The sequence below is a fragment of the Micropterus dolomieu genome, linkage group LG14, assembly GCF_021292245.1.
Source record: "Micropterus dolomieu isolate WLL.071019.BEF.003 ecotype Adirondacks linkage group LG14, ASM2129224v1, whole genome shotgun sequence".
Classification (NCBI taxonomy): domain Eukaryota; kingdom Metazoa; phylum Chordata; class Actinopteri; order Centrarchiformes; family Centrarchidae; genus Micropterus; species Micropterus dolomieu.
Genome location: NC_060163.1, coordinates 12793712 through 12819330, shown reverse-complemented (window position 1 = coordinate 12819330; position 25619 = coordinate 12793712). Strand labels below are relative to the sequence as shown.

The 25619-nt window shown below is 40.9% G+C and overlaps 4 protein-coding genes across 14 annotated transcripts in view; all 4 read right to left on the bottom strand.

Moving 5' to 3' along the window:
- Positions 1–180: 180 nt before the first annotated feature.
- eif3c (eukaryotic translation initiation factor 3, subunit C) lies at positions 181–10982 on the bottom strand. 3 transcript variants are annotated; one of them, XM_046069032.1, is made up of 25 exons: positions 10826–10982; positions 9380–9497; positions 9228–9293; positions 8943–9132; positions 8690–8815; positions 8289–8340; positions 7668–7792; positions 7402–7529; positions 6824–6977; positions 6435–6538; positions 6054–6195; positions 5700–5825; positions 5382–5475; positions 5028–5215; positions 4508–4732; positions 4244–4435; positions 3899–4070; positions 3651–3810; positions 3332–3397; positions 2997–3084; positions 2650–2815; positions 2481–2522; positions 1579–1635; positions 1074–1130; positions 181–665 (listed from the first exon to the last, which is right to left on the bottom strand). In XM_046069032.1, exons 2-25 carry the CDS (start codon positions 9475–9477, stop codon positions 526–528), a joined length of 2958 nt encoding a protein of 985 aa, XP_045924988.1. In that variant the 5' UTR covers positions 9478–9497; positions 10826–10982; the 3' UTR covers positions 181–525. The 3 variants fall into 3 exon arrangements, with proteins under 3 accessions (XP_045924988.1, XP_045924989.1, XP_045924990.1); XM_046069033.1 differs by lacking the exon at positions 10826–10982 and adding an exon at positions 10626–10747; XM_046069034.1 differs by lacking the exon at positions 1579–1635.
- A 1726-nt stretch (positions 10983–12708) lies between these two features.
- On the bottom strand, positions 12709–20631 carry LOC123983268 (flocculation protein FLO11-like). Of its 7 annotated transcripts, none has more exons than XM_046069460.1 (8): positions 20443–20630; positions 17217–19867; positions 16949–16994; positions 16503–16655; positions 15755–15835; positions 15107–15229; positions 14758–14829; positions 12709–12835 (listed from the first exon to the last, which is right to left on the bottom strand). In XM_046069460.1, the coding sequence occupies exons 2-8, from the start codon at positions 19743–19745 to the stop codon at positions 12798–12800; spliced, it is 3042 nt and encodes a 1013-aa protein (XP_045925416.1). In that variant the 5' UTR covers positions 19746–19867; positions 20443–20630; the 3' UTR covers positions 12709–12797. The 7 variants fall into 7 exon arrangements, with proteins under 7 accessions (XP_045925416.1, XP_045925418.1, XP_045925419.1 ...); XM_046069462.1 differs by lacking the exon at positions 12709–12835 and adding an exon at positions 14425–14492 and having other exon boundaries at positions 16575–16655; positions 20443–20631; XM_046069463.1 differs by lacking the exon at positions 12709–12835 and adding an exon at positions 14425–14492 and having other exon boundaries at positions 16575–16655; positions 17220–19867; positions 20443–20631.
- A 1767-nt stretch (positions 20632–22398) lies between these two features.
- On the bottom strand, positions 22399–25609 carry LOC123983381. 3 transcript variants are annotated; one of them, XM_046069627.1, is made up of 5 exons: positions 23395–25609; positions 23069–23273; positions 22890–22969; positions 22719–22819; positions 22399–22622 (listed from the first exon to the last, which is right to left on the bottom strand). In XM_046069627.1, the coding sequence occupies exons 1-5, from the start codon at positions 24679–24681 to the stop codon at positions 22562–22564; spliced, it is 1734 nt and encodes a 577-aa protein (XP_045925583.1). In that variant the 5' UTR covers positions 24682–25609; the 3' UTR covers positions 22399–22561. The 3 variants fall into 3 exon arrangements, with proteins under 3 accessions (XP_045925583.1, XP_045925584.1, XP_045925585.1); XM_046069628.1 differs by having other exon boundaries at positions 22719–22810; XM_046069629.1 differs by having other exon boundaries at positions 23069–23264.
- The window catches only part of LOC123983482 (neurofilament medium polypeptide-like), a 5789-nt gene continuing 4987 nt past the window's right edge, over positions 24818–25619 (bottom strand). The window contains exons 3-4 of the mRNA XM_046069736.1: positions 24918–25616; positions 24818–24826 (exon numbers count right to left, since the gene is read on the bottom strand). Coding sequence (XP_045925692.1) covers positions 24818–24826; positions 24918–25616 — 708 coding nt within the window. The remainder of the gene's footprint in view (positions 24827–24917; positions 25617–25619) is intronic.

Here is a 25619-nt window from a genome sequence, read left to right as displayed (position 1 = left end):
AAGAGTGATTTATCAAACGAGCCTGTCTTTTGATATTTCAAAGCAAATTCATCTAGTAATTAACAGACTCTGACCAATGACCTTTTAACATTTTGTTTTTCTTTTGGATTGAAAGAGCATGCATGTTTACCTATGTAGTTCAGCAATCCAACCATCTGTTACATAAAAGGACATTCAAAACACAGTTTTATAATATTTTATTGATAGTATAAGTCAACAATACTTGATGTATGTCATCTACTGCAACAAGCCAGCCGCACTGCAATGCCTTTCTTATACCTTTATCAATAATAACAACCTTCAAAACTCCAAAGAAAGTTGGCCGCACCAAAATACCACACTGTGCAGTTGCAGTGAGAAGGGCTTGTACTGCGATAACTGTCGGCTGTTTCAGGATCAGCGGAAAGTTTTGGGTCAAATGAAGGAGAACAGCACACAGCCAAGCGCTGAGCACAGAAACCAAGGTTGTTATCATGGAATGAAGACTAGTTCAGGTGAAGATACTGAAATCCATATGTTCCAAGCTCAGTAGTTGCTTTGATTTTGATTTCTGTAGCCACCTCGCTGGTAGCCCCCTTGGTAGCCTCCCTGGTAGCCCCCCTGGTAGCCTCCCTGGTAGCCCCCCTGGTAGCCTCCCTGTTTCTGCTGGTAACCACCTTTCTGATCTGTGAACATGCAGAGAAAAACACGGTTATCCACCAGCATCGACATGGCAGCATTTCAGATGACCGATGAAAATCAGTCTACTTGACATTATTTAATTTCAAATGCAACAACCTAAAAATAGCCTGAGCTGCCTAAAGCGTCTTCAGAACTGCTTATCGGTTGTTGGATTAAGGAGATTGTATAACGTACAATGACAACGTGTAACTTTTGGAAATCGTGGCCGGCGTTCCATTCTGCCTTCCATTGTGGGCGTTCGGAACAACTATAAGCACTTTTGATTTCTGATGTACAAACTAGTTTTGTTCGACCTTTAACGTTAAGCTTTAACATTTAATGCATTACAAGTAAGTTAGTGTATAATTCAAACAAAACTCAATAATAGCTGTAAATAGAATTTTTATAGCCACCTCGCTGGTAGCCGTCCTGGTAGCCTCCCTGTCTCTGCTGGTAACCACCTTTCTGATCTGTAAACATGCAGAGAAAAACACGATTATCTACCAGTCTACCCATCGCAGCATTTCATCAGATGACAAAGACAAAATCATTTTACTGACATTCTTTTAATGGTTTACACACAATTTCAAATGCAGCAACGTAAAAAATTGCCCGAGCTACCAAAAGCTTCTTCAGAACTGCTTTTCAAATATCGGATTAGGGAGACTGTAACGTTATACAATGACAGCGTGTATCTGTAACTTTCAGAAACCGTGGCCGACTTTCCACTCTGCCTTCCACTGTGGCCGTTCGGAAAAACTATAAGCACTTTTGATTTCTGACGTGGTTATACAAGACGATGTACAGACTAGTTCTTTGCCTGTTAATGTTACCCTAACATTTAATGCATTACAAGTTAGTTACTGATTAAATACAAACAAATTCAGTAGTTGCTTTGATTAGAATTTCTGTAGCCACCTCGCTGGTAGCCTCCCTGGTAGCCTCCCTGTTTCTGCTGGTAACCACCTTTCTGATCTGTGAACATGCAGAGAAAAACACGATTATCTACCAGTATCCACATGGTAGCATTTGATCAGTTGACAGAAAAAATAATTTTACCTGAGATTCTTTTCAAAATCAAATAAAGTTTATTGTCACACACAGTACAATGTCTAGTGAAATTCACTCTCTGCATTTAACCCATCCTAAGTACTAGGAACAGTGGGCAGCTACCGTACAGCGCCCAGGGACCTCCAATTCTCAGTCAGCGCCTTGGTCAGGGGCACTGACCGGAGAATTAACCCAACATGTTTTTGATGGTGGGTGAAAACGGAGCACCCAGAGGAAACCCACGAAAACACGGGAGAACATGTCAACTCCACACAGAAAGGCCTGGGACAACCGAGGTTTGACAGGGACCTTTTTGCTGTGAGGCCAGTGCTGTCCACTGGGCCACCATTTCAAATTTAACAACCTAAAAATAGCCTGAGCTTCCTAAAGCGTCTTCAGAACTGCTTGTCGGTTGTTGTATTAGGGAGACTGTATAATGTTATACAACGACAACGTGTGTCTAACTCTTGGAAACCATGGCCGGCTTTCCACTTCCACTGTCGCTGTTCGGAACAACAATAAACACTTAAATTTCTGACGTGGTTATACAACATGATTTACAAACTTGTTCTGTTTAACTAGTTTAACATTAACCTAACATTTAATGCATTACAATTTAGTTACTGATTAAATGCAAACAAACTCGTCAGTAACATAGTTAAAAGCAGCAGTGAATAAACAGCAACCCGCCTCTGCTGAAGTTCAGAGGCATGCTGGCTTGGGAAGGTCACCATGTGGTCAGACATAGAAAGTACAACCTCAGAACATACCTCTCTGGTAGGACTGCTTCTGTTGGTAGCCACCTTTCTGATCTGTAAGGCAAAGAACTATCAGTTATTATTGTTTCTAAGAAAGCACTATTCAATAGCCTTGGAGAAGTGCTTTAATGTGACTTTGGGACACTGACCAACAGGGTGGATTAAGTCTAGCTAAACTCACCTCTGTTGAAATAGCCTCCATAGATGCCCTGTTTGAGGTCGAAGACGCGCTCGTTGTTCTCAACCAAGCTGCCCAGTTTCTCAGCCAGCTGCAGGGCCATGTTCTGCAGGGAGGTGGGCTCTGTGCGGTGCATCACTACAGTCTGTGTAGGCTGGTCGAGTGATGCCTGATTGGAAGCAGAGGGAAAAAAGTAAGAACACTTTTATTGGTGAGGGGAAAAAGAAAATCCCAAACGAAAACTGTATTTGTATATGTGAGGATTCAGTGGGTATCCTATCCGAGACATTCTGTCTCATCTCCACAGATTAAATTTCACTACAACAGAACAGGGATGCCACGAAACTTACCATCAGCTCCTCGTTGATGATCATTTTGCTGATGATGCTGTGAACTGTGGGTATCTCCAACTCAAACATCTCAGATAGAGTCTGCATGCTGGAGGATGGATGAAAAAAAATTGTAACACTATTTTATCCCCCCAGTAAAAAAATCTCACATACAGATGAAATTGAGGTTAAGCTTCAATTGATCTTTGTTTGCAATAACACTTGTAGGGAGAGCGACACCAGAGATCAGAGCTACAGTATTTCTGGTCTAAGTGGATACTAACAAAGCATACTGGTCTGCAGAAACCAGTGCTTTAGAAACGTCGGTCGCTAGCACTGTTAAAAAGGTTGTGTACCTGATTGAGTCGTATACACTGCTATATGTGAACAGATAAGTCCTCAGTGACTCCTCTTGGATCTTCCTATAAAAAGGAAACACAATCAGGAAATTCATAAAATGATAAATGAATTAGCAGCACAATGAATGTATATTTGTATATAACTGAATTGTCAGACTAAATCATCATGGTATGAACTGAAATATTCATCTGAATGTTCAGTGTAGTATAAATTGATATAAAACTTCCTCAAATCATTAAGACATAACCTGTGACAAAAACTAAGTCACAACAGCTTCCTGAAAAGATGGATGATCAGAAGTTTCTGTATGCCAACCTGACAAGCATCTCCCGTACTCGCTGCGTCTCGGGGAACAGGTCCCAGACTTTACTATTCATCTTTTCGTTGATGATGAATGAGTGGCAGGTACGCCAGTCTCCCATCTTCATGGCCTTGCTGGCCGCCACCACATGCTCCCTCATGCTCTCTGGGGGCCCTGGAGGACAAACGGAGAGCTACAGTCAACCTCTCAGTTTTCTCTATGGATTAAACACCCTGAGGTGAAGAGTTGTTAGGCTGCATACCCAGCAGTGGCTGTCTCTCTCCCACCCTGAGCTGGTGATGGAACTGCTTGCTGATCATCCTGCGGCGGGCATCAAACTCGTGGGCGGCCATGTAGGGGATTTCAAGAAGCATGGCCGACACCAGGTACACACACTCCAGCAGCTCCAGGTTGATGTGCATGTGGAATGGCACCTGTGAAGGAGGTCGAAGCAATGTTATGATAAAGTTGTCAGGTTTTGTTCAACATCAAGTCGTTTTGTCCTCGTCAAAATTTAAGTTTCTCATTTATTCATCAAAGATGGATTAGCAGGTTACAAACAAGAAAGACTTAACATGACATGAGTTTACTGCTAAGTAGGACTTACTTGTCTTCTCTTTTCAATCTTCTCCTGCTCTGCATTCCTCTCCTGCATGTTCCTCATGAGCAAACCCTGACCAAGGAGCTCCTTGGCGCGACCAGAGGACTGGATGTCCAACAGGGCATTGTGGGCATCTTTAATCATGCCCTGCCTGAAAGCGCAAATGCCAAGTTGGACCATGGTCCTGTTGTACAGGATCTATACAAGAGAGAAAATACTTAGTATTTTACAGTTTAGAGCTCTTGTTCAGCTTTGTGTCGGCCTGCCTACCTGTACGGGCGGGTCAGCGTGTTGGATGTTGTCCTGCAGGTGGCTCATCAGCATCAGGTCGCGGGCCTGGTACCAGCGTGAGTGCAGAGCGTGGTGGTAGATGTGGCAGAGGATAGCGCAGGTACGGATACGGTCGGTGCGATCCTTGGCGTAGATGAACTTGCAAAGACGGTCCATGATCACGGCGCTGTCCTCTCCCTCGCTCTCCTCCTGGTCCTGCTCGGACTAAACAGCAGAGAGAACCGATTCAGCATGTCACACTCACTAGTAAATTCACAGACGACTGCTCAGCTCATGGCAAGTCACTGCATACATATAAACACACATCCAGACTTTATACCCTGCTCGGATTTTTCTTCATGTAGGTCATTGTAGTTCCTTGTTATTTTAAAACTTTTGCCTTTGTCATAGTAAAGATATATGTCAGGAGAAGAAACTCAGTTCTCTCTCTAGCTAATACAGTGAACAGTCTCTGTTTCACTCTCTTACATAAGCTGTACCACTTCTGTGCTTTTCTCACCTTGGACTCTCCCTGGAGGCCCAGGCTGCGCCGGTGGGCCTTGTAGTCAAACTTGTAGTAGGTGTGCATGATTCTGCGTAAGTAGATGCGGCAAATCTCCTCTGTGCTGCCCTTGTTCTCCATGTAGTTGAGTAGCCGGTCAATGATGCCACAGACTCGTCCCTCGTCTTTCAGATTGTCGACATATTCTGGAGGACGAGAGGAGAAGAAAGCAATGAGCCACTACGAAGAGACGGAAATTATGCAGCAGCACACTTCACAGACTCTTGCAACATCTTTTTCAAATAATCTATGATTTACTTTGACGTCTAAAATTAAAAATAATTCTTGAGTCCATTTTCTGGTATAGCTCACCTTGTGAGTGGGGATCAGTGTTCTGCATGATCTTGGTAAACTCTTCATCCATCCTCTCCACCAGTGTTAAGATGCATCCACGCACCCTGAATGGCTGAAAACACACAATTTGTTAATTGCAATGCCATCCACCGTCTCTATACATACAAATGATAATGCTGGAAGCATTAAATAATGCAAAGAACCCCATATTATACAACACAGATGATACAAATACAGACGCAAAGGATTTTGGATGGTCTTCCCATCAAAGAACACACGCTGCCACCGCAACAATACCAGAAATGTAAAACAAAAACTGAAGAGAAGATGGGATACCTGGTCCGAGACAGCCAGATTCTCACTGTCCTCTGCAATGTTCTCCCCGATGAAGATGTTGTTGTGTTCAAAGAGGATGTCCAGCAGCTCGTCTATACACTCCAGGCACTTCTTCCACATATCGGGCTAAAGTCAAACAAAGTCAAAATGGTTTAGATCGGAGTCCTGGTTTTTCAATCCAAATTGAAAATATTATTTATGCGGCATTTAAGCATGTGTTTCAATGGGTCCAATATGTCAGTATAAATATGCATATCAGGTCTTTATTTTGTTTTGTTCAAATCATTTTTCTAACGTTTCCGGGCACCAACCCTGAACAGAAATTTGAACACTTAGAAAAACAGTGGCTCCTACCTTCATGAAGGCTGCCAAGTTGGGATTGTAGTCATACAGAGAGGCAATGATGTTGAACTTAATCTTCACCATGATACCTTGGCCCAAGTTATTCTCAGTAGCAATGGCTGCCAGAGCATGAAACAGTTCAATCTGGGCTGCCCTGTCAGAAGGAGAAATAATTGCTATAATTTTAACATGTATATGATATTTTAAATATTACATATTGTTATGATACATAATTGTGTGTTACAAGTGCAAAGCCTTTCCTACATATTTTCTAAACCACAGAAGAAATTACAGACATGAGAGGGTAAATAAGAGGTTCTTATTTAGCAGTTTAATCTGCCATATAATCAAATTTCCTATTAATCGGAGCTTTAGTGGATGATGCGGTGTTACCTGTCTGTGCCCTTTTTGCCTCTTGCCTGCAGGATCTCATTCAGCTTCTTCACCACCACCGTCGTGTTGATCTCTGTGCCTTTGGCAAACATCTTGGGCTTTTCCTATTAGATTGAAAACACCACATAACATAAATATTGATGTAATTATTTGATTCACATTATGTGGTTGTTTCTTTTGAAGCAAGCTGTTCTTTACAAGCTCATCTACACAAATGTTTTCAATGTTTTATCTGACAGACAGAAACAAAACCTCTGAGCTTAAAGTGATACTGTTCTGAATACATCATATGGCATTGTGGCAAAGACAAACGTGGACAAGTTTACAATCTATTGTTCTACCTTGTTGCAATAAATACAAAAATGCTTTTATTACTAACTCTTCTTTACCTTGACCATAGGGGCGCCTCCCTTCACCTTCTCCCAGCCTCCCTCAACCTCCTCTCCTCCCTCCTCCTCAGCTTCCTCCTCTAGCCGCTCTTTCTTCTTGGTCTTCTTCTTTTTCCCGATTTTCCTCTCGCTGGGCTTCTCGCTCTCCTGAGCCCTGAGGACAGACAAGAGTGTGTGGCGCTGAGTACACGATACTGTACGAGTTAACGCACTTCCATTATTTTCATTATTAGTTCACATATAAATTATTTCCATTAAAGTGTTTGGACTGTAAAACGTCAAAAATGATTTAAGAAATGCTGAAGATCATCACAAATCACCAAAAAGACGCTTACAAACTTCTTTTTTTGTCCGACAGTCAAAAACCCCAGTGTATTTTGTTTACAATGGGCAAAGGCAAGGAAAAAAGCAATGACAGCTAATCTACACACTAGAGAGGATATGACAAACTAAATTTTAAATGACTGCAATTATCAAAATTGATTGATTCTTCTACTGTCAGGAAACAAAGCAATACTCAGGAGTACAAATATTTTCTGTTGTAAATCCAAAACAAAGATGTGGAGAGAGAGACTCACTTCTTGAGGAAAACCAAGGCCAGGGAAGACCGCTTTCCCTCGCCTTCATCCGAGCTCTCACTGCCACTGTCGACAGTGTCTGAGCCCCAGTCTTCATCTTCATCGTCATCAGTTGAAGAGGATTCATCCTGTCAGAGGGAGGAAAAACTCCCTAGTATTAGCTCATGTACCTCCTCACACAGTAGTTCATGAATATGTTTATTAGGTATTTTGCACCAGGTTTTTCACTGTTCTCTATGTAGTATTTTCCTCATATAGCCCCTTACCCCGGATCCCTTGGCAGACTTGAGGAACTTGCTGGCCTCTAAGGAAGGCTCAGGTTTTTTCTTTAAGAAGGACTTGGCAGACACTCCATCCTCACCTTCCTCTGCATCGCTGTCAGAAGACGAGCCTTGTGGAACAAATATTAGGATGTATTTTAAGCTGGGCATAAACTATGATTTTAGAAACATTCTTGTTTAATTCAAACAGCTACTGTAAGACTAAATCATCTTTGATGTAAAGCCAAAGCTCACGATTTTTGTGTTCACACTGTAAGAGGTGCCTGCGTCTTATGGACTCACAGGTGGCTAGGAAGACGTGGACAGTATGGTTTGTCCATTTTACATTGAGAATTTGAGGTACTGTAAACTAGCTACATGTTACTGTTTTACTGTAGCTTGCCCAACATGGCCTCCATATTTTCCGTCCACATGACGTAATCATAATGTCTTAACATTCACCTGTGATCGTAATACATAATTTAGCTCTGTACGTCTGCTACAGAACCCCGATCAACCTTCTGGTCTACTCTCATGTTAGGCTTAACACTTAGCAGCTTGTTTATTTTGTTGTAAATCTTAGAGTTCTTGTGATTTCAAAATAAAAACATGTGACAGCAAGCTTACCAGAATCCCCAGGCTCCTTCTCCTCCTCTTCATCTGCAGACTCCTGTGGGTTCTAGCAGAGAGACAAAAGACAGATTTTATTTTGTCCTTTGTTTGTCCAGACTGCTGCCTTGCAGAACTTTAAGATCCACTTTTACAGTTCCACTCTGTCACACATGGAAGCTGCCTAGTACAACCACAGTCTGACCTGGTAGCCAATGAAGTGCTCCACTGGCACCTATGTGGTGGTAATGCAGAATGGACAAGAGCTCTTCTTTTACTATCAAATATAGATTCATGTTACACTTTGAAACAGCCCCACATGACTGATTTCAATCAAAAAGTGTTCAATCTCTTAACTATCACATACATACATTTCTGTATGTTTTCAACCACAGGACCACTGAAAGGTTCCTATTTACCTCCTTGTATGCAGCTATTTCTGTTTCGTAATCTCTGTTGTACTTGCGGATCTTCTGACGTAGTGTACTGAGGGCTTTCGCGTTGTTTTTGTTCATCTTCTTTTTGCCCTCTTTGTCCTCCCAAAGCTGGAAAGAAATAAATATTAATTATTTTTAGAAAAGTGGGGACTGGGACATTAAACAAGCCAGACTGCATTAACCAACCTAAAGATACTTTGTTCGTATCTTTAGAGTTTAACTCTGGAATACAGACCTGGTTCAGGTAGTCTTCCAGGTCGGCCAGAAGACGGATATAGAAAGGGGGAACACCCTCTTTGTCCACTATATTCTTGCTTTTGAGGAATGCTCGGCATAACTGCTCAAACTCCTCCAGACATTTGGCCATGTCACGAATCTTCATAGCATTGCGGATAGTCTTGATGAGGTTGGTCAACTCCTCAAACCTAAGATTGAATAATGAGGGCATTAAAAGCAAAACCTGATGAGACAATCTTCAGTTTTTAAGATATGCTACTTAAAAAAAAGAAGCCACACCAACCTTTTGTCTTTGGCGCTGCGCACCACTCTCTTAGTGTCCTCCTCATCATCACTAAGAAGCAATGACCTGTGAAAACAACGCAGATGTGTGAGACTACCACGTAAAGTGGAATTTGAGTCAGCATAATGGGATTTATTGTGAATTGCACTGACTGCTTGAAATTTGTCCCGGGCGCTTTAGGAGTGATCTCATCGGCGGATGAGGACTCTTCTGACTCGCTGTCAGACCCGGTGGCAAAGAAACGAGACATTGTTGAAGGAAGCTCTCAATCTGTAAAAACAAAATTACACATGGGATTATTTCTACGCATGGTAGCATCTGTCTATATCTGTGCAGGGCTGCAACTAATGATTATGTTCATTAGCAACTACTCTGCCAACTGTTTTCACGTTTAACTGTCTACTAAATGTCAAGAAATTGGGCTCTGGAAAATTGTGATGAGCATTTTTCACAAAGTGACAACCTCAGGTTGCTTCTTTTTTACCAACCAACAGTCAAGACTCTTCATTTACTATGATAAATGACAAACAATAGCAGCAATTCCTTACATTTACGAAGATGAAACCAGCATGTTTCACATTTTTGCCTTTAAAAATGAAACGATTGATCCATAATCAAAATAGTTGTTGATTAATTCTCTTTTGATCGACTAATCATTGCAGCTCTAATTTGTGATAACTTATATAACATGTGAACATTTAGTGTTATAGAAAAACACTTCCACATCCCTATAAATAATCTGATGTAAATGAAACTACATTTTCTAGTCATTTAATCAGTTCGTTACCGATGCTCATGAAGGCAAGACTGTGACTCAGTTAAAAATGAGCTCCCAGTTCAGCAGGAGGATTTGAACTGTTCCATTAAATTTACTGCAACACAGCACTGCAAACATACAACTGGAAAAATAACGTCTCTCAGATGGTTAATGGAGTAATGGAGAATGTAGTATACGTACGTTAAATAAACACAACATCGCGACGTTTCGTCAAACTAACGTTAACTATAACCGTTATTTGGCTAACCAACGTTAGCTAACTCACACTGTCACAATGCGACAACTAACCAATTGTAACTGGTGCTTGCCTCATTAAGCGACGATAGTGCACACTTTAACTAACTCAGACATTGTTAACATGTTAATCTAGCATAGCATATAGAGTGTTTTCAGTAAAGATGTAATTTTAGTTACTTTTCCAGACTGAAGTGAATGTGGAAACGTAGAGAAACTGGTAGAGTTAAAACCTGCTTGTGTAACGTTACGTTACGTGCTAAGCTAACTTACAACCTTTACTTAGCTAACGCTATCATAGCTTTGACAGATTACAAGAACCGAACTCCACGTCACACGTCTATGACAGAATGTTTTTACAGATTAATCAAAATGTAAACACATACCGAGGTATTTCGGTTAACAAGCTACCGCTGATGTATATCTTGATATTACAACGCGAACATTAGCGTGGCGCGGGGCTGTTGCTAAGCTAATACTAGCATCAGCCGAGAGAGCACCGGGCCTCCCACCATGTGTAGCCAATAAATACATGTAGCTAATGAACAGTCACACATAGTTTAATTAAATATTGAGCCAGACCCACCTACGTCCGTGTGAAAGGTATCCGGCGGTTTGTCTGTCTACTCTGAATAGGTATAAAATCCAGTTTTGCTGAACAGCGGCCGCGAATAAAGGCGTGCGACAGGTTTGCCCGGCACTTGCGTCAGAAAAGGAAGTGAACTGCCGATCGACAAAACACGTTTTTTTTTTTTGAGGTGAATATTTACAACAGTATCTGGCATCACCAAATATCAGTGCTAACAGGAAACGGAGCACATACGCTTTAGGAAGAAGAAAATAAATTAAAAGAGAAGAAAATATGTACATAATAGTACAAATAAAATACAAAAAAAGGATAAAGAAACAGTAGTAAAACAGTTATGGGGCTTCAGATAATTTTAAGGCATCAATAAGTTTTTTTGCTGTTTTCGTCTACATGAACAACAAGGACTTGTAGTATAATGCAAATTCTTTCTTGAAGACAGTAAAAAGAGGCTTTGTTTTCAAACATTTACATTTGCGGATGAAAAAAAAGCAGTTAATAGTTTTTGTCCTTCATTATAATTCCAAATGTGATGTTATCGCTAGTGAAATTGGAGAGAGACTGGAGATAAGGTTCCAGCCAATCATACATGTCATACCAAAATGATCCCGTGGTCTCTATGTCCTCATCACAGAATATACAGTTAGTTATGTTAAATCTATGTGAGAGGAGATCTCTTGGAGGATGTATGCCATTAAATACTTTGAAGTGAAGCTCTTTAGCTTTTGGTGATAAAGGTAACTTTAAGAAATCTGTGCGTAGTTTATCGACAAAACATGGTCTACCGCAGGTTTAACTCTGCGACAGGATCCCTGTTTATGTTATGCTGCCTCTTAGCGGGCGAAAATGTAAGTTTACCCGACGTAAAATCATCTATTATGTGGCCCATTATCATTTCAGCAACAAGGCATTTCAACATAGGGAAATGTATAAAAGACATTCAAATACATTTTTAAAATAGAAAATAACAGGTTAAAACAGGACAGTAAAGGTTCTAGTGCTGTGTGAGACATTAATCAAAAGTTTTCAATTTGATTTAATAAAAAAGCAGTGGTACAGTGAGAAAAGTCTTGATTTAAAAGAACTGAGTTTCAGCAGACCTGCAGTTTTCTGGGAGTTTGTTTCAGATACATGGTGCATAAAAACTGAAAACTTCTCCATGTTTAGTTTTGATTCTGGGGGCATAAAGCTGTCCCATACAATGTGAGAGGTCTGGATGGTTCATAACGTAGCAGATCATCAGAAATGTATTTTGGCCTTAAACTATTTACAGCAGTATTTTGAAATCACTTCTTTGACAGACAGTAGCCACTGTAAAAACCTCAGCGAGGACTTGATTAGCAGTGTCCTGAATCAGCTGCAGCTGTCTGATCCTTCTTTTTAAGACCTGTAAAGACACCTTTACAGTAGTCAAGTTGACTGAAGATAAAAGTATGGACAAGTTTGTTTAGGTCCTGCAGAGTCCTTTAATCCTTTGTATATTATTCAGGTGATAGTAGGCTGACTTTGTAATTGTTTTAACATGGCTGCTGTAATTCAGATATGAGTCCATGACTACACCAAGATTTCTGGCCCAGTTTGTGGTTTTTAACATTGTTGATTTAGCGAATTGTTCTTCCTTTGCTGCAAAAACAATTACTTCAGTTTTATTTTTAACTGAAGAAAGTTCTGGCACATCCAATTGTTGATTTGTTCAGTGCAGTTACTCAGCGCTTGTATGGGATGATAGTGGTGAAATGGTTATGTAAATTTGTGTTCTGTCTGCATAATTATGGTAAAATTTTGTTTTTTATAATCTAAGCCAAATAGTCAAAGACAGATTTGTAACACAGGAGATTTTAAAATGTAATGCACAGTTAACACTTCAGATGATTCACAGCACATTTATTTAAAAGCAACTTTATTATAAACATTTTTAAATTGCATGTACTAAATAGAAAGTATTTTGAGTGTAATAACACGTAAGCAACAATCATTGTTCCCCCTCTTGTGGACTCCTCTTCAGCAGCTCTAGAAACAAATAAAAGAGGAAAATTACATTAATAACAAACACACTCCTCCTCGTGTCATAGCAGGCTTCATTTTTTATTGTGAACACAGGATTGGTGTGATCTTTCCAAAGCACATTACTTCAGAAGGACTGTGGTCTAGTCTGGCTTTTTTGTCTCCCTCTTAGAAGTACTCCAACCAAGGCTGTGAGAAACTTGGGTGTCATGATTGATGATCAGCTGTCCTTTTCAGACTATGTTGCTACTGTCTTCTACTGTCGCTTTGCTCTATACAACATAAGGAAAATTAGGCCCTACCTCACTCAGTACGCCACCCAGCTTCTGGTACAGGTCATGGTTATCTCTCGCATCGACTATTGCAATGCCCTCCTAGCAGGTGCGGTGAAACCCCTACAAATGGTTCAGAACGCAGCAGCGCATCTGGTTTTTGATCAGCCCAAAAGTACTCATGTCACTCCATTACTCAGTGACCTCCACTGGCTCCCCGTGGCCTCCAGAATCAAATTCAAGTCACTAATGCTTGCATACAGAGTGACTACTGGGTCTGCACCCATCTACCTAAACTCCATAATACAAACTTACGTTCCTTCTCGGCCGCTACGCTCCTCCAACGAACGCCGCCTGGCTTTGCCATCCCTTCACACAAAGCAATCCCAGTCCCGGCTATTCTCATCTGTGACACCACGATGGTGGAACGAGCTACCACACGCCATCAGAGCAGGGGCGTCCCTCTCTAACTTCAAGAAGCTCTTGAAAACTCATCTCTTCCGAGAACACTTCCTCTTATAACACCTCAACTCTAACTCTAACATGCACTTCCTGTGCTCTTCTTCTATCCCCTACAATGATCTTGTATTGATTGCACTTTTTGTTAACTCTTACTTCCTTCCCTAGGTATCTACCCCATTTATGTGATATGTACTATGACCTCTTACTAGTATTTACTGCTGCTCTTACTAGTATGTATTGTCAGTTGTAGATCTGTATTTGATGCTCTGTTGATGTTTATATGTTGTTCCTCAAATGTAAGTCGCTTTGGATAAAAGCGTCTGCCAAATGAGTAAATGTAAATGTAAGTAGGGTCTTCCTGGGTCTTCTAATATAATCCCCAAAATGATCTGCGTGAATGGTACATTATTTTAAAAAATGCAAGGGTAGCAATATTTTTGCCCACGTCTGTACAGTAAATACTGTATGTGTATGCATAATGAAAACCGACCTGAGGGTAAAAGGTGCTGATCTTTCGAGTGTATAAAAACATTGCAGCATGTCGTTTTCTAAATAGTTTGCAATAAACAACAGTGACAAGTTATCCCTGATTTCAGTCTCCTTATTTCTTCGGACTGAATTCGGAGATGCAGTTCATGCGCAACACATTTGGCACCCTCGGCAACACAATTAATCATTCCATTGTTATTTTAAACAACTAAAAAAATGGATCAACTTATGTCAGAATTGCTTTGATCAAATAACTTTAAATATTACGATTAAACAGAGGACATTTTTAGTTGAGAAAAACTAGTGGCAGCAAGTGTTGGGAAATTTGTTTTGACATTTTGTGGGTTTTATGAGAATTAAACTGGGGGCGTCTTACCCGATATTACCCTAATAAGTAGGTAAAATCATCTCCCATAAAAGAAACCGCCTCACGCCCAGCTCTGTGGAAAAGTTACTTTTAAATAAAAATGAATAAAATGTTGTCTCTATTATCTAAAGTCACAAACCAAGTAACACAAGCACATTTACATCATAACCATCTCCCTTGTTTCCATGTTCCCTTTTGCCTCTGTCATTGTATCATAAAGATAAGACAACATATTAATGGACACCATATAAACAATAGCAATAAACTCATTAAATGAAAAAAAATGATCAAAGATCAAACATTTATTTCAAAGATCAAACTCCAGTGAGGAGTCATACCTGATTTCAGTCTCCTTATTTCTTCGGACAGAATTCGGAGTTGCTGTTCATGCACAACACATTTGGCACATCCTGCAACACAATTAATCATTACATCACTAGGTTTCCAAATAATACTGTAATAATATCTTCCTCTTTATTTTCTGTCCATCAGACTTGTATTTGTGAGAACCAAGAACTTCCCTATCTTACTCCTGCTTCCTCCAGCCATCGCTATGTTGTCACGATGGTGCTAGTGCAGTTCAATTCAAAGTTCCTTATATTTGTTCAATACTTGGCCAATAAAGCATATTCTGGTTCAGTTAGTATAAGACCTGTTTATTTTGGCACCTCAGCACTCCCATCTTACCGTGGCTTTGGGGTTTAGGTGGAACAGCTCTATGGCTGGTTACAGGCTGTTTCAGGGCTCTGGCTCTGGTAACAGTATTGCAAGATGTTGACGTTTCAGCAGCAATGGCTGGCACCGCAGCATCTGAAAGCATATGACAAAGAGCAGGTACAAGAGCATGTATTTTCTATTCGCAGTTAGCTTCTGCGCGTTGTTGCGCCATGGGCGCCTCCGTTTTGGCCGCCTGCTGCGCCTTGCGTTTCTGAATGAGCGCTCTGAGCACACGGAGTTGAAAAAAATTCAATTCGTGCCCGACGGCATTCGCGCTCCCAAACTTCAGATGGCCAAAAGCGAGATCTCTTCGATGCGGCTTGTTCCTTGGGTGAATCCCTGGTTGCCGGCAAGTAAGTGTATGCCTAGTGTTTCCCATTAATTAATGAAGCCATGGCGGCCCGCCATAGTCTCTTAAAATCCTGTGGGAGACACTGATGCCTATTTACTGACTTTCCAGTACTTTGCAGTTTTCAAACACTACATTACAATGAACAGTTTTAGTCAAAGGTGTTGTTAGTTAGCTTTGTGCAAGTATTAACCATGCAGTACTTAAAAATGCTAAAGAAAAATTAGCTCTATGATTAAAGAATTCCTTTGCAGCAACTCAGTATTTACCGATTTTTTTCTTCTTTGCTATTGGCAAAGCTTCACCTCTTTTTAAAGGGTGCTTCTTTGCCGTGGTCACATGGTTCGTTGCTGTTTGTGTATAAAGAAGGAGAAAAAAAAACAACAATTAATATCAAATCAATGTCCATGACATGTCACACAAGAAAGCAACATTGTTGATTAAGTGCAAATAATACTTCACACAGGCTCTCAAGTCATCATTAATTGTAAAAATAAACCCTTCAAAATGATTATCATAAGTGAATGGTTTTAGCCACTAAAATAAACTTTTTGTTTGAGACCTGTTTCAAGGTAACCTGTTAATTTTCACTCTGTTGTCACTTAGATGGCAACTCTGCTTTTCTCTTTTTGGTTTAGTTTCTTCAAGGCCAGACTGAATGTCAGTGCAGCATTTGAAAGGAGGAAGTATCAGACTTTAATAATGTGGCACAATATACATATTTGTTGGACAGTTAAATGCGTAGCCACATAAACATCGGCTCGCCACATCACATTTAACAAAAATCAAACAGTACTCTCATTGTGGCTTTTCTTGCTATCTGTTTCTTTTTGTTGGTTTACTTGTTTATTACTGGAGCTCAGAAATACAACTGTATAGGAATACCGAACACATTTACAGCAAGACCTAATTTGAACTTAAAATTACTGCCAAATTAATGTACATTGATTTTCCATATTTGAAATTGAATATCAGAATAAACAGTCAAAGTCTACAGCCTGACTGCTGTACGAGAACCTGTTGGTCCACGGAGCTGGTTAGTGCCTGAACAAGACGGTGCGTTGCTTCTTGCTAAAGGCGGCCTGAGACCTGTTGCAGCTCTCTGGATGCCTGAAGATGGTATGTCACTCGACTGCGGTTTTCGCAAGCCAGATATTGGCTGCTTGGATCCTAACATTGGCACAGAGGGAAGACAATGTGGGTAGTGGACAATGTGGATAATGTGCGCACAAACACAGACACCCCCATTCAGAGGACATTATACTGTACGTAGAGTAGCTAAAAGAAGGACTGAAGAATAGAGAAAGAAAATCCTCTGTAAAACAAAAACATTGTCTAAAAATATTACATGAAACAATTTTTTTACCATTAGTTCAGAGTGCTTACAATTGTCAATCTCATTCCATATTAAATGATTCACTGTCAACATTTATGAAGAATAAAACAGAATACACAGTGCCTACCTGTTGTTGTAGCACGTAAGTTGTAGGAGTTTGATATTCCTGTAGTCTTAAATACAACAGAGAACAGAGGATGTCATCAATAGACTGCAATCAAACATGAAGTCAATGACTGTGTATTCAGTTGTCTGGTCTCACTCATAAAAAAGTGGATTTAACAGATGAAACTGACAAGGGCAACAAAGTTCATGGGATCCATTTCATTACATAGAAGGTGCTGTCACATTTTGTAGTATGGATTACAAAATGAAATGTAATATTCAAATCCTACCACCTGGGGTGCATCACAAGCAGCAGTATTTCTCAACGCTCCGCCTTGTGTTCTATGTCTTGTCACGGGTAGGCCTGATGTGAGCAGCTCAAATCGTCCTGGAAGTGATGAGGCTGGCTTGTATTTCAACAACTGGGACACAGCTTTCGAAGGAGGCAAAAGGGATTTGGCAGTGGGTTGCGTCAGGAATGTTTTTCGATCGCAGATTATGTTTGATGGGGCATCTGATTGCACCTGACCATCTTGTTCACTGGCGCCATCCCCATACAGTTTCTTCTGTGCCCCAATGGATTTGCTGTCATCACATTCAGTGGTGAAGTTGAGCAATTTACAGCTAGTCATTGGTGTTGAAGTAATCAAAGAGTCTGTCTTTAACTCTAGGGTATCATCCCAACTGAATGTGTCTGCTTTGTTGTTGTCTGTATCCATGCTTTGATGGCCTAAATTGTCAGAAAGACCCTCTGTCATAGGCAGATCTGATTGTGAATGATCCTTAGTTTCACGTCGACCGGCTCCGGAAGCTACAGCTGGATTAAATTCAAATATGCTATCAGGGGTGTCACCCACCTTGGCATCAGGGTCTGTACTATCTGTTGTCCCATTATGTTTTGACAGGTCAGTAGGGTGGACTTCCAAACTGTTTTCTTTAGGGCTACTCGTTGCATTACAGCCCTTGGGAGGAGAGAGCTTGTCCAAAGTGTTCTGGTGACTGTCACTTGTTGAGCTTGTTTCTGACAAAGTTATTGTGCCATTCTGCTGAGAAGGTTTAGTATCGAAAGTATTGTTCTGGGGGCCAAAGGTTGTAGCACCAGCCTCTATTGAAACTGTGTTCTCTCTGGATTTTTGAAGAGAATTTTCTGAATCGAAAGTGCCGTTCTTAACGTCACATGAACCACTTGCCTTTACAGCTGAGCAATTTTGCTTCATATGGGGGAAAGTTTCAGTGGTGTTCTTAGAGACTGAAGTAGCCTGATCTGTAGAGTCACTCTCCACTTGGGGTGTCTTCACATTAGAGGGGGGAAGGTCCAGTGTCTTACATTGAGGGCATGGTATTTCAGCAGTAGCATTTAAATTGGTGGGTGCACTTGGATTGGAGGGAGGGACAATGGTAAATGTGTTCACAGACCCAGCTGGGCTTGGCTGTGTCACCTTGCTGTTCAACTCAGAATCATGGCTTTTGAGTAACTCTTCATTGTTTGCTTTTGTGGTATCAGAGATCACCACAGGCTCATCATGAAGCTCAGAAGTGACATTCTTTGAACTAGTGTCACACTGCATATCAGAAGTAGACAGCTGTGATGCAGGACACTGCACAGACAAGTCACTAGAGGAGTTTATGTCGTGAGTGACGTTAACAAGATGGTTACTAAGTGAGTCCTCAGCTGATGTTTGAATCTTCACCATTTTTTGTCCACTTGGTTCCAATGAGCGCCTGCTGTTTTCTAAAACACTGTCCATAGAAATATCCCGAGTTCCTTCCAAGGTAGCCTTCATTATATTCCCCCCCACACTCTTCGGATCAGAGTCTTCACCAAAGGAGCTTAAGGTGCAGGTGACATTGCCATCAATAGTACTTGAAAATTCTTCACTCTGAATCATCTCCAATCTGGCAGGTTCTGCCACAAGTTGCACACAGAGCTCTGAGGAAGGCATGAGGTTTTGCACGCCTTCAACTAGTGAAATATCCTGTTTGACCTCCATGGAGGATAATTCCACTCCTGGCGATAGCTCTGAATCATGTGTAACATGAAGGAGAGTAATTTCCGGGAATAATTTGTCATCCAGCCAGTGCTCAGGAGCATCTGTGCTCTCGTGAGGGGCAACTATCTCCGCATCAGAGTCTGTATTAGCTGTTGACTTATGATGTTTTGACAGTTCAGGAGGGTGGTCTTCACATTCCTTATCAGCTGAACTAGGCTGGAGGGTGGAAAATGTGCTGTTCACAGACCCAGCTGTTACAGGCACTCCGTCTGGAAGAGGTGAATCAAGTCTAGTCACTTGCATCATGGAGTCATATGTATCATCAAGGAGGGTGATTTCTGGCAAGCATTCGTCATGCAGCCAGTACACAGGAGAATTCGTGTCTCCTAATGACTGGCCAAAATGGCTACTGGGGAAATCTGAGTTGGGATGTTCGCTAGAACCTCCAGTTGATTTTTTACCATTTGTGGTACAACTTAAAGAAAAACAGGAACCAGACAGATTAGAATTGTTTCCGTGTTTTAAAGGCTCTGGTGACAAACCTTTATTGCGAATATTTAAGTATTTTAAAATTGGTGTTAGAGCAGACTGGAGACCAGAGATCCGTGACTTTGCCTTGACTCTACCATGGCTGCTTGTCAGAGCTGGGGTTGAAAAGGTGCGGGTGTCAGAGAGAGGCTCATTTTCTCCACTTGGCTGTGTAAGGGAATATCCTACCACATCTCCTACTTGGACCTTGAGTTTTGAAGTCCCAGCTGCAACAGTGACTCCGGGGGGAATATTTTCATCAGCCTCATCAGAGGTTTGCACAGGTGTCTCAGTAGCCATGATAGTTAGATGGTTTATCTTTTGCTTCCACACTAGGAAAACCGGATTTTCTTGTTTTGTTTTTGAGACAGGGCACACTACTCAGAAGTTTCAGGTGTCTTCTCAGATTCTCCGTCTGCAGCCTGTGGATTACAAGATGTAATTAATACAGAACAGTTTTACATTTAAACGGAGTAGATATTTAGATTGTGCCAAGATGCCATAATTACTGAAAGCTCCGACATCAAAATGGCTTTACCACTGGAGTGGGTTTGTGAAGCACAAACTAATCTTAGTGAAAATGGCGAATGGCCACAAAAAACAATCACTTTGAATTATAAAATAAAGCCAAACGATGACCACGGAGCAGTGTCATCCAATTCCATCATGTAATTTAGCACAGAAAGTATATTTTTAAGTCCATAAGCACGTAACGTACTGGGGCTGTTTGACAAGTAAGTTAACGTTAACGAACATCAATTTAAGTTAACATTACGTTAACGTTAGTTCGATAGAAAACAAATTAGACAGACGTTAGCTAACAGATACATCGTAATTTCAAAGTTTTCAAAATTAGCAGGATCACAGACGGCGCAGTTAACTTATAACGTTAAGTTATTGCACAAGACGGCCGTTTCAAAAAACACTGACGATGTTGTTTTTAGCTAATGTTAGATTGATAACGTCAGTTAGTTGAACGGAAACAACTTTTGCTTACCTATCACAGCGGGCATTTCTCACTGGGGAGTTTATGTTCGTAAAAATATTTGCTGAATGAAACACGTATCCACTAACGTTAATTTTGACATCAACAGAGAGGCAGAGTAGCATAAAAAATGCTCATGAGACAACTACTGGAGTACCGCTTTGGTTCAAAATGTCAGTTTGCCTCACATGCATTGGGTAGATCCATCCAATCACAGTTGAAAGTGTCTTTTTCGTGTATTTTTGAGGGCGTGACGTCCACACATTGGGCAATACTGCCATCTACTGTTCAGTTAAAACTACATGGAAATACATGCCTTTCATCTCTGTCCTCTGAAAGGTTGAAAATACTCTTTATGAAAATTATTACAGAACATTTGATTGTCTCTGTCAGTCATTATTGTATTATAATTGTTAAAACAATTCTACTTCCTATTTCAATTTCCCAGATCAATTTATAGACGTTAGCTTTGCTTTTTGTTCAGTGTAGTGACAATACAAATACTAACTTACAAAATAAAATTACAAATGCACATGCTTCCATGCAAAGAACACAAAGGTTTACTGAATAAGTATGAAAATCATGTCAGTCATATGCTGTAGCCTTCAAAGTCACTAGATCTCAAGCCCAATGTGTCTCCACCACCATCATCAAGAAGGCCCAGCAGAGGATGTACTTCCTGCGCCAGCTCAGGAAGCTCAACCTGCCTAAGGAGCTGCTGATCCACTTCTACACAGCCATTACCCAGTCTGTCCTCTGCTCATCCATCACTGTCTGGTTTGGATCTGCCACCAAAAAGGACAGTCAGGACTGCAGAAAAGATCATCGGTGCCAAGCCAATCTGCCTTCCATTCAGGACTTATACATTTCCGGAGTCAGGAAACAGGCAGGAAACATCACTGCAGATCCATCTCACCCCAGACACAACCTGTTCCAACTGCTGCCCTCTGGTAGGCACTACAGAGCACTGTACGCCAAAACCAACAGACTCAGGAACCGTTTCTTCCTAACAAGCCATCACTCTTATGAACAGCTGACTCTGACTCACAGTGTCAGGAACAATTCCTGTGCAATAACCCAGTAACTCTGCCTCTATTCAGCCACCTGTTTACTGGCTACCACTTATCATTTATTTATTCATCATTCTCTGTTTCAGAACAGTTATTACTGTTCAAATTGTCATATTGTATATTGTATATACTGTATACCAAATCCTCCTACCTCATGTACATAACACCGCACATAATATATATTTATTCCTGCATCCTTTGCACTCTGCTCAATGCACTATTGTTTAAATCTGTCTGTTTTGTTTATAGTTTGTATATATGTGTTCTCTATTTACTGTATAATTGTGTTATTGTATTATTGTATAAGTAAGCACATCGTGAGCATTGTACAATCCAGAGTCAAATTCCTCGTATGTGTACACATATCTGGCGAATAAAGCTGATTCTGATTTTGATCATCAAAACACAGGAATTTCAACAACTGTGATTCAGCTTTCAATAGAGGCAAAAGGGATATAGCAGCAAATTGTGCAAGGAATGTTTTTTGATTACGGACGATGTTTGATTGAACGTCTGATTGCACCAAATCACTGAAGCCTGGTCTGGAGGCTCATTGTGGCCAAACACTTGGTATGTATTTCCTTTTGTCACCCATCTGCAGGACAAATGTTAAAGTGAGATTTAAAGGAATATCCACTGTTGACGGTAATGCAGGCCCAAGACTGTAGAAATCACTTCACTCACACTAACATAGCGCTGTTTATTAATTCCTTCAGTCTCAGTCATTTTATTTTTGTATTTGCTGCTCCCTAAGCAGATGACTTCAAAAATGGATCTTTTTCCTCTATTGTTTTAGTCTATTATTGTTAGGCTGATTCAGATTCGAGGCTATTATGATTGTGTTTGCTAAGAACCCAGCATAGCCGGGTATTAACTATGTTTGTACAGGGAAATGCCATTCCATTTACAGTGAGGCTTTATTACAAAAGTTATACATTGGCCACGTAATTGTCACAACGAACCTTTCATCACTGTAATCAGTTTGATACACACATCAAAAATAAAGCAATTTATATTTTACATTCAGATATGAACACAAAGCATTTTCTTCCATCTTCTTCTCACTCTTTTGTGGTTTTCTTCAGTTTGGTCTTCAGTTCAGACATAAGTGGATTTCCAAATCTAAGGACACATGGGAAAACTAAGTATCAGAAAATGACACAAAAGAACACATGATGCTGGTAATAATATTGTCAATGCTCTGAGACTTTACTTTACCCTGGATGTCTTGGTGGCATCCATTTAGGTTTGTGTTGTGCCTCCTCTTGCTTGGGAGTGTCACTCTTCTCCTCTGGCTTTGTCTCAGGTTCCTGTTGATACTGCGCCATTTTAATAATGTACATATCTCGACATAAGAGAAAAGTGTTATTTAAAGATTATTAATTGTACCTGTGGGAGGGTTTCCTGGCTATTCTCATCTCTTGCCACCTGTCGCGTCTTTTTTAAAACAGGAAAACCTGCACCAAACCCTAAAAAACAAAATTGTGTGATTGTTTACAGATTATGAAATATAACTGGACATTAAAGACTCAAGGTAGTGGCTTTCCATATATTATTAAGTGACCTACCAGGCAGCTTTATTCCAATGCCCAAACCTCCCAAAGGCACACCTGGAGGGACTTTGACTGGCAGATGTGAAGAGGGTGTGGGATCCGCTGAGGGCATATGCAGCAGGGAGCGGGGATCTTTGGGGGGCCTTACACGACGGTTTTTAACAGCAATTCTTGACCTTTGCGCAGTAAAGTCCAGCACAGAGGCGTCGACCTGCAATGACTAAAAGAGCTGCAGTTACACCATCTCTGTAGGTTATGAATACTGTCCGATTTTATTTATGGTTTTATAGATTTTTAGGGTTAATAAAATTACATATATATATATATATATATATATGTACCTCCATCTGATTTTCAGACTCTGTCGTCGGCACCCCAGCCCTGTTCAGTCCAGGAAATGAGTCAGCAATGTCTTCTGACCATCCGGGCTGTGGTTTGTCCAGTGAGGGCAACTTCAATAACTTCTCGGAATCGGTGTAGGTGTCGCCTTGTGAAACCGATTCTGTCAACACATTTCCCTCCACTGACGAAGTCTCAGAGCCACTTATAGTTTGTCCTGTTTCAGTGTGTTTGATTTCATCTGGAGAATCACACGGAGTAATCTCGAGAGGCTCATCTTTGAAAGGAGCGCTCATTTCTGTTAGTGACTTAACATCTGCCTTTTCTGTGTCTTTCCAGGCATCATCCCGTGCCAAATCTGTTATCTCAGCATTAATCTCTTTCCGTGATCCAGTTTCAGTCTCCACTGTTTCAACTCTTTCTTGTGATTTATCCAATTCTTGGTTTGGATGTTTAGCCTCTGATGTAACTCTTGAATCAGGGTGAAGCACATTTGATTGCCCTGTCGCAGCCGTTTCCTCCATCAATGAATCCTGAGATCCAGAGTTAACCTGTTGTTTAGACAATTCAGAGATGTCTGCTGATTCTGACATATTAGCCAACAAGTCATATATGCCTTGAAATGACCCAGTGCTAGTTGATTTCAATAGCTGAGTTTCATTGTTTTGTGTGCCCCATTCACTGAGAGACTGGTCCAAAAATCCAGACTCTACTGTTGATGAAGACATATCTGTGTCACTCACTACTTCAGACTTCTCTGAACATGACTCCACAAGCAGCTCTTTATCTTTCTCTGTCTGCACTGATGAGATTCCATCTTGTTCCTCATTTGATGGCTCTATTCCCATGTCTATTCGTTGTCTACTGACTTCTTGTTGTTTTATGCCATCAGTGTCCTCTGGCAACGCCGTCTGTAGCCACAAGTCAAGGATTTCTTCATCGATCACATCTTGACGTCCACTGATTGAGCTAACCGTTTCTTCAGCATGACTCCCCTCTGACTCTGTCACATTTGCCATATCATCTGTTGATATTCTAGTCAAATCTTTTTGTTTGGACTCGGTTGTTGTTGATACATGAGTTACTTCTACATCTGTTAACACCTCGTCGTTGCTTATCTCAAGTGTTTTGTCTAATATTAGATTTCTTGTCTCTAGTGACTCCACTGCTCTATACAACTCAGATTCTGCTATCAAAGAATTTTCTTTTTCGTTCCTTCCTGTGGTTAGCTCAGCTGCCATTCCCGTTACCTGCAGATTTAACATTTCTACTGCATCTTTGATCTGCATAACATTTCTGCTGCATCCTCCTCAACTGCATAACCCGTTTCTTCCATGTCTATCCCCGCATCTTGCATTTCTACAGCACTCTCTTCAAGTAGGTTAGGTTCACTACCCTCTGACTGTTTCTGGAATCCAGATTCAGTTATGTCGTCTAGTAGAGAAAGTGTCATGTTGCTGTTTTGCTCTGAGTTTATGGCATCTACCGACTCCTGAAAGAAGTTTGTCTCTGTCATCCTCTGTACTTCTGTTGCTGCAGCTCCTGTGGTCTCATGCCCCGCAGCGGCCTCAGCTTCTTTGGAATAACATAGGCCTTCATCTATCTCAAATTTAACCAAAAGCTCTTCAGTCCCGTCTTGCAGCTCTTTTGTTGTCTTGTCAGCCTCATCTCTTAAGCCGAATTCCGTCTCAAATTCCTTCTCTGAGTGTTCGACCCCCGTCTTCATTGAGTCAACCGACAACTTTTCTTCCTCTTCCTCAAAGAAAAGTCCTGACTCTTGAATGACAGGTTCAACAAGTGGTTTCTCCGTTTCTTCTTTCTTTCCTATGTCACTGGAGAGCCTCTCCTCTTCTACTTGACATTCATCAAAAAATCTCCCATCTCCTGAAATCTCTGTTGTTGTCACATCTGAGTTTTCTGTTTCAAGATCATCTGTTTCTCTTGTTTTGGTTTGGACTTCAGTGTCCTTAGCCACATCCTCTTCTTTTTCTCCATATGTGAATTCATCTGTGTGCAGCTCTGTTTCAGCATTCTGCCCAATTTTCCCCCTGCATGTTAAAATGTCTTCTTCTTCACGGCCTTCTGTAACTGTTTCAGTGTCTTCCTGCTCCAGCACTTCATCTGCTGTCTGGTTTTTTTCAGCCTCATTCCCATTTTCTTCCCCAATGGCAGCGCCCTGCTCCCTCTCATCCAATGTGCTCTCGTCCTCCTCCTCTTTCGCATCCTC